At 47.1% G+C, this 7,968-nt stretch overlaps 1 protein-coding gene across 1 annotated transcript; it reads right to left on the bottom strand.

Moving 5' to 3' along the window:
• Positions 1-5,586: 5,586 nt before the first annotated feature.
• TBCC (tubulin folding cofactor C) lies at positions 5,587-6,612 on the bottom strand. The gene has a single exon (XM_006881983.1). It carries the CDS (start codon positions 6,610-6,612, stop codon positions 5,587-5,589), a length of 1,026 nt encoding a protein of 341 aa, XP_006882045.1.
• Positions 6,613-7,968: the final 1,356 nt, after the last annotated feature.

Below are 7,968 nucleotides of genomic sequence, written 5' to 3'. Positions count from 1 at the left end.
TACAAGCTATAGGTAAGTTTGACTTATTCTGTAGGTTCTGGAAATGTTTGTCCCCTGTTTCCCTATTGGTTTACTCCCCAAAGTCATTTTGTGTACTTGATGTCACCTGCTAAGCACTGAGTGACTAGATAACAGTAATGTCAATTAGAGAAATGTGAAGCTTTGGAAGGAAAGAGGCAAAAATGGAAGTGTTAAAGAATATATGAAGATTGAGAGGCAAAGAGTATAGATACAGGACACTGTTGCAGCTGATGCTTAAAGAGAATGTATACAAAATTTTTTTGTTTCTATTTGAGGTTTAGAAATTCATCCTAGGGAGCTCTGGTGGCCTAGCAGCAAGAAGCTGCACTGCAATCCCAGAGGTACGTGGTTTGAATCTTTGCTAGAGAAGGAGGAGCAATCAAAAAAAAGAAAAAGAAAAAAAGAAATCCATCCTGTTGCCATCGAGTTGTATTCATAGCACTCTTACAGGAGAGTAGAACTGCCCCACAGGGTTTCTAAGACAGTAATTGTTACGGAAGTAGACTGCCACATCTTTCTCCCACTGGGTGACTAGTAGGTTTCAACTGCTAACTTTTCAGGCTTAGAGCTTAACCACTATGCTACCAAGATTCCTTTCAGGGTCTGTAAATCTCCAGCATCCAAACAAAGAAAAAGACATTGTCATAAGAGAGCGAGGATGTAAAAGTCAAAACAACAGAGACAAAGGATGTAAACTATGCCTGGAATGAAAAGACGAAAGGAAAAGAAGAATTGGCTGACTGAGCCACTAATATCTATAGAAAAATTTCAGCAAAGAGGTCAAAGGTATAATTTTTTTTAACAGCTATGTGTAACCCTGTATTCATAAATACCTTTCAATATTTTTGGGGTTTTTTGTTATATTTTTCCTTCCATTCATTAATTGTTGCATTTTTCTCCCCTCCCAACCCTCTCCCCTAGTACACTACCCTCGTGGAAAAGTAAAAGAAAAATTCTTTCATTGTTTTACAATCCCTCCCCCAGGTCCGCTCCACTATGCAGCCTTCGCTCTGGACTCCTGTCATGACAAAAATACCTAATCACATATCCCTTTTAGACAGTTTTCTCCCTCATCTGTTTCAATGCAGTATACATTATTAAATACATCTTTCTCAGTCACCCCTAACCCCAATGTCAGTCTTGTTTTACAACAGTGGTACCATGCAGTATTTGTCCTTTTTTGACTGAGATACTTCACTCAGCATAATGTCCTCCAGGGTCACCCATTTTTCATAATATTGCATGAGTTCCTTGTTTTTCAATGCAGCATAGTATTCCATTGTGTGAATATACCACAGCTTCTCTATCCATTCGTTTGTTAATGGGCACTTAGGTTGTTTTTAACTCCTTGCTATTGTGAACAACGCCACAATAAACATGGGTGTGCATATATCTGCTTGGGTGGCAGTTATGGTCTCTTTGGGGTTTATTCCCAGTAGTGGAATTGCTGGGTCAAATGGTATCTCTATTTGCAACTTTTTGAGAAAGCGCCGTGCTGCCTTCCACAGTGGTTGCACCATTTTAAACTCCCAGCAACAGTGAATAAGGGTTCCAGTTTGTCCACAACCTCGCCAGCATTTGTTGCTTACTGTTCTGTTAAATTTTGCTATTCTGACTGGGGTGAGATGACATCGCATAGTTGTTTTGGTTTGCATCTCTCTTAGAGCTAGGGATTTTGAACATGTCTTCGTGTGCTTGTTAGCCAGCTGAATGTCTTCTATGGTGAAGTGTCTTCATATTATGCCCATTTTTCAATTAGTTTATTTCCCTTTATCTTGTGGTGCTCAAGTATTTTATAAATTCTGTATGTAAGTCCCTTTTCTGATATGTCATTACCAAATACTTTTTCCCAGTCTGTGGCTTCCCTTTTTACCCTCTTGGAGAAGTTTCTGGATGTGCATAGGGATTTGATTCTTAGAAGGTCCCATTCATCTATTTTACTATTTTATCTTCTCCTGGTTGTAGGTTAAATGTATGATTTTATTTACTTATTTTTTACAAAGGGACATAGCTACTTGTTTGGTATTTTGTTTTTCATTTTACGTTCTTTTTTTAACTTTCCACTTTATCTTCCCGGTGTGGTTTCCTAAAGCAGTATTCTAAATATCACAGAATGGTATTTAGGACAGAAATTCATTGGCTCAGTGTTCACGTTCTGGGTCTCTGCAGCTGTTTTCTCTGTGGCTCCAGGGAAAGGGTCTTCCTTGTCTCTGCCAGTTTCTGGTCATCATGGGGATTCCCTGGCTTGTAGATGGATTCTCAGAGTCTGTCTGTTCTCTCACATACAATGTATGTGTCACCACCATGGACCTGATCCTGCAAGAAGAATGACACGAGAAGGAAAATATGTTCTTCAGAGTCTCAGGAGAAACAATCCACTTGGCATTGTGGCTGTGGAAGCTCATGGCTGTTGCTGCTGTAGGTGTGGCTGGAGCAAGAAGCCATTTTACGTTCTTTTGTTTTAAAAAAATATATTGGTTTGCATACAAAAGTCAGATACAAAGGCATTTCTTGACTTCTGTCCACCTGAGATGGTATAAATAAGGATCTTGGGCATGAATTAGTCAATCAAAGGACAAATTACATTAGGAAAATCTGCTGTCAGGGACCTCTCCAGAGTGCAAAAAAAAAAAAAAAAATGACATCAGTTTAGAAACTAAGGTATGCCTGATCTAGGCCATGGTCTCATAATTACCTGAAGAATTGATGTCTTCGAGTTGTGGTGCTGGAGAAGAGTATTAACATACATACTATAAACTACCATGAGCACTAACAGGTCTGTCCTAGAGAGGGTGAAGCCAGTCTGCTCCCTGGAGGCAAGGATTTTGAGCCTTTGTTTCACATACTTTGGGCATGTAGATAGGAGGGACCAGTCCTCGGAGAGGGACATCATGCTTGGAAGGATGGAGGGACATCGCAGGAAAGACCCTGGATGAGATGGACTGACACAGTCTCTGTAGCAATGGTGTCAGGTATGTCAGAGATAGTGAGACTAATACAGGACAGTGCAAGGTTCGGAGCCATTGTTCACAGGGTTGCTACGACTAGTGGTCGACTTGACAGCACAGAACAACAAACTCTTTAAAATGGTTGACAACACAAAGAGCTAGAACACCATTAAGAATATAGGATGCAAGGATCAGTCCTTGGAGAGGGACATCATGCTTGGAAAAGTCAGTGAAAGAGAAGATGGATTGACAGAGAGGCTTCAACAGTGGCTGAAGTTCAACAGGGACCATTGAGGTTGGCCCTGGATAGGGCAGGGGTCACTAGGAGTTGGAGCAAACTTAACAGAGTGCAGAGACGACCATTTTCAGATCTGGCTACTTTAAAAGAGAAAGAAATGGAAAGAGAGCAAGATCTGTAATAGGAGAGAATGGATGCAAGTGGAAAAAGGAACTGTGAGGAGGGAAAAGCGTCTCTAGGAAGGAAAACATGAACTCTAGCAACACAGCTGGGGCGACCTGCTCCTGTAAAGCTGCTTTGGACACCTGACAGGGCAGCTCCACCAATGTCCTCCATACAGTACAGGGTTGTCCAGTTGCAGTCTATCAGACCTCACAGAACAACTAGGGGGTGCTAGTTGGATAGTTTATAATTTGCTGGGTGAGTTGGGTAGACTTAAGGTGGTGCGATTATGAGCTTTAGGAAACAAAAAGGTCTGGTATCATCGGCCTAAGTGGAGAACCTTTCAGGAAGGCACAGCAAGCTTGCTGAGCAGCAGTGAAAGCTCAGCTGAGATTAACTAGCATTAGGTATGGTTGAAAAAGCCAGATTCATTTTTTTTTAAAGCCAGGTTTGCTATTTCATTTCACTTCCCTGATTAGCTGCAGGTTTGCAAAAGGGTGAGATCTTTTGTTTTTAAATTTTATTTTAGGGGGATTAATGCAACTTGTAAAACAAACTAACAAAAACTACTGGTTAGAACTTCTCTGTAAAAACCATCAGTCCTTAAATAGGAAAGTTCATTAGTGCTACAGAATGGCTTTTCTTGGCATTATGCCAACAATCTTTTACTGCTTTGTTGTGATTTAGTGACCTCAAGCGTTACTCAGGACAATGAGGATTTACTGCTTCAAAAATCAGGAGTCAAGACTCCACAGCAGTGGGCTTTTTTTTGTTTTATGCATTTTAAGAATTTCTAGGGTTTCCTGGGCCATACCCTTCACAGAGAAGGATAGGATGGCTTCTCCCTTGGAAGCAACTCTGATTCCCAGCTGAGAGGATTGGGGCCACTCAGGGACCTTGAAAGCAGTCTTTGGGGCATAGCTTTCCCAAACTTATCAGTTCAAACCTGAAGATGTTAACTGAGGATTTTATTACATATTCTCTTTTATTATCAAGATTTTTCATACACAAGTTCTTTCTTCTATGTGTGTGCATGTGTTACAAATTACCAGTCTCCTTCGATCCTCCAATGTGTGACTGGCTGTCCTTGTTCCTCTTCATTTTACAGCCTCATAAACTTGACAGAGTACTATTCTGTGTTCTATAGGATTTCTGTGAGTTGGAAAAAATCTTAATCTTGGAAGTATTCTTTTTTTTTTTTAATCTTGGAAGTATTCTAACTCAACCAACACTATTAAAAATCAGCACTTTGTGATTAGGACTGTGTTGTAGAGCCTGACAACCTGGCCCACCACCAGAACTGTGTGGCCTTGAGCAATTTGTCACTTGGAAAATGCTAACAGAAACTACCTCATGAGATTTTTGAGACTTTATGGTCATGCGAGCGACGTAGTGTTTTTAACACTTTAGTGCACAATTGATAGCTATTTCTTTAGGCCTTCGGGTTGGTAAAATATAAACCTTTATAGGTTGAAACCAAAACTTTGGATTCCAGAAACCCAGGAGCCCCGGTGTTAGAAGTTTGCACTGTTAAAGGGAAGGTTGGTGACTGTGATTTACCAGCAACTGTGTGGGAGAAAGTCCTGGTAACCTGCTTTGGACATTCTGGGGCAGTTCCACATTTTCCTCAGAAATGACAGGCAATGAGTCCCTTCTGAATTCTTTTACTAGCATTCACTGAAGGCCTGCATTATAACGCACTATCCTGGGCTTTAAATAGGGAAGTCTGGCAGCCTACTGGTTCGAGCTGCGTTCCCAATCCAAAAGCAAGTGCTTCCAAGCCACCGGAGGCTCTGCCAGAGAAGACGAGCTATCTCCTCCCCTGTGATTTCTTGCCCCTTAAAAACCTGCTGGGTCAGCCGAGTTGGTTCTGACTAGAAACTACCTAACAACAGGATTTAACTACTACCATTCATTAAAGACCAAGACATGTCGAATTCCTTTTCCCCCTCTTCACTTCAAACTATTAGTCAAATTAAAGTTCCCAGCAGTTGCTCCCAATCTCTTCCTGTGCGATTTACTGCACATAACCAGACCTGCCCAAAATAAAACTGCGTTAAAGGAGTAGAGCTAGTTTAAATTTAATGGAAATCACAAACGGGAGCCTGTGACAACTTTAAGCCTTAAGACACTAAACAAAGCTCACAACGATAAATAAACTTGGGGGTCCATTAGCTGGAGGGCATTTGGCAGGCGAAAGAACGGAGCGACAAATCATTAGTCCCACTGGATCGTTCGCTCGGCTTCAGGAAGAATACTCCAGTTCGGGGAGGCCACACCCCGGGCCAGCCAGTTGAAATCGTCAACGTCGTTCCAGTTATTTTTATTCCTATCTAAACCAGAGCCTTCGAAGTCCCTGTCGATGCCCGGGTAGGTCCAGTTGTAAGGGGCGAATTGGACCCCGCTGCAGTCCTCCAAGATGGCCTTGCAGGTCACCTGCAGGAAAATGCGGGTGTTTTTCGTAGTGTGGATGCGGAGCTGTTGGCAGGCCACGACCAGCACGCAGTCACTGCAGTCATCCAGGAAGACAGAGGTGGACACCGGCCCGCAGAGCACCGTGCAGCGGCGGGCTTTAGTCAGCCGCAGGGTGTTGGGATTCCCGTACAATCGGATCGTGCAGTCGCTCAGCTCTGTCAAAAGGACGTCGCGCTGGTGCAGCTCCTCAGCTCGCTTCTCCAAGACCTGAGACTCCAGGTTGGAGAAGCCGAAACCTCCCTCCTCCTCCTTCACGGGCGGAGGAGAGGCCAGAATACCTTCAGCCACCGGGGCGTCAGCAGCAGCAACGTCTACTTTGGCGGCGGCCGAGGCATCTTTCCTCCGGGACTTGAAAGCGAAGCGCTTCCTGGGCTGCAGCTCCTGGCGCCGCTCGGCTAGGGCCGCCTGCAGCCGCGCCAGCGCCTCTTGTCCCTGCCGCAGGTGGTAGGAGTTCAGGAACAAAACGGAGTCGTTGAGGAGTTTCTGCAGCCCCTGGAGTCGGGTGGCTGCCTCCTCCAGCCGCTCGGGTGACTGCCCGCTCTCCAAAAGCTCTTCTACGGCCGCCCGATCCCGGGCGAAGGCAACGGCGAAAAACTCGCTCTTCTCCTCCTCCACCTCCTGGTCCTGCCGTATTTGCTTTCGCCTTCCCACCTCCAGCTGCCGCTCTTGTTCACGTCTATGAAGCCGCTCAGGCACGAGGCTCACGTCCCGTTGGGACCCCACATCCCCGTTCCCCACACGAGCGGCAGAGCAACTACCAGTCTCCATCTTTATTTCAAGCTTCGTTTCTCCAGCCTTCCTTCCCCGGGCGCGCCCTCCGCGAGGCCTCCCACCAATATGGTCTGTGATTGGCTGGCCAAGCTGACGTAAAATGCCGGCCTTATCTTCTTCGCCCATTGGTTTCTTCGCGTCGGAGGGGGCTGGGACAGGGGGGGTGGGGCCGCCTGTCAAGGGGGGGGTGGGGAGACAAAGGTCCTGGTGGATGGGTGGGGTGGTTGGCAGGCGGGGGAAGCTTTTTTTTTCCTCTTAAAGGGGCAGGACTTATATCCGGGATTGTGGGGTGAGTTGCAGCAGCGGCAGCTGCACATGTGGGTTTGTTTATAAGAACAAGGTTAGAAACTCGCAGGCCTCCCCCTCCCCCCCAGCTCCTCCCTACTACCACCTTACAGGCCCGAGATCCGCTACTGGGGGGGGGGGGAAATGTGTGTGTCTTCTGGGTGGTGGGCCAGGTAGTGGTGAGAAAGATGGAGGGGGGGGAATATTGCACCGCCCGGCTCGCGACGGAGGAAACGGCAGCTGGAACAGCTGGCTAGGGAGATAGCTGCTTGCATGCTGTTGGTTTCTTCTTTTCCCTTCCACCACCCCTTCCCCCAACCCATTCCTGCCGCCCTGTAACCTTCTCCTTGTGCCCCCCACACTCTTGTCTACTGCGGCCCGGGGGCTCCTGGGTTCCCGCAGACTGATTCTAGGGCGGGAGAATACGAGGGGCAGGCACCGCAGCAGGAGAGACTTGAGCGCCTCACGGCAACCTGGTTCGGGGGGTTCTGGGGGGTAGTCTAAAAACCCATTAGTGTATTTTTGGCCAATTGCTGCAGTCGGAGGGGGGGTGCCGGGGAAGGGTGCGACTCCACACCCCTTTCCTCTTCCTCCCACGCCCTCTCCCCCTCCCGGCCACTCCCTTCGCAGCTGGGCGCCGCCAGCCGCGCAGAAGGGAGACCCTCAAGCCGGGCTCGCCGGCTCTCCGTCGGGCAGGCGGTCTTTAGGAAAAGCCGAGCCGGGGAAATGTTACATTATTTCTAGAGGTGGTGGGAGGGATTTGTCACCGGAAGTGGATGAGCTCAGCCTAAATTCTGGACGCTCCGGAGCAGCGAGTGGGCTGCCCTGACGGCGCAGTCCCTGGCAGAAACCCAGGGCGGCGGCCGGGCAAGAACCCCAGACGCCGCAGGCTGCCCGGGCGCGGCCGCCTCGTGCGCTTGCTTCCCGGCGGAGCTCTTGGGCCCGGCCTGGCCTTCCAGTGTCACCCTTATCTCCTCCCCCGTTCCCAGCCTCCATCGCTTTTAATTGGAGTGGTTAGCTGCTTAGAAACTCTTGAAATTTCACCTATATAATCTGCATTTTGATGCA

The sequence above is a fragment of the Elephantulus edwardii genome, unplaced genomic scaffold, assembly GCF_000299155.1.
Source record: "Elephantulus edwardii isolate Elephantulus edwardi_28Jun2011 unplaced genomic scaffold, EleEdw1.0 scaffold00017, whole genome shotgun sequence".
Taxonomy (NCBI): Eukaryota; Metazoa; Chordata; class Mammalia; order Macroscelidea; family Macroscelididae; genus Elephantulus; species Elephantulus edwardii.
This window is presented reverse-complemented; position numbering and strand designations above follow the sequence as displayed.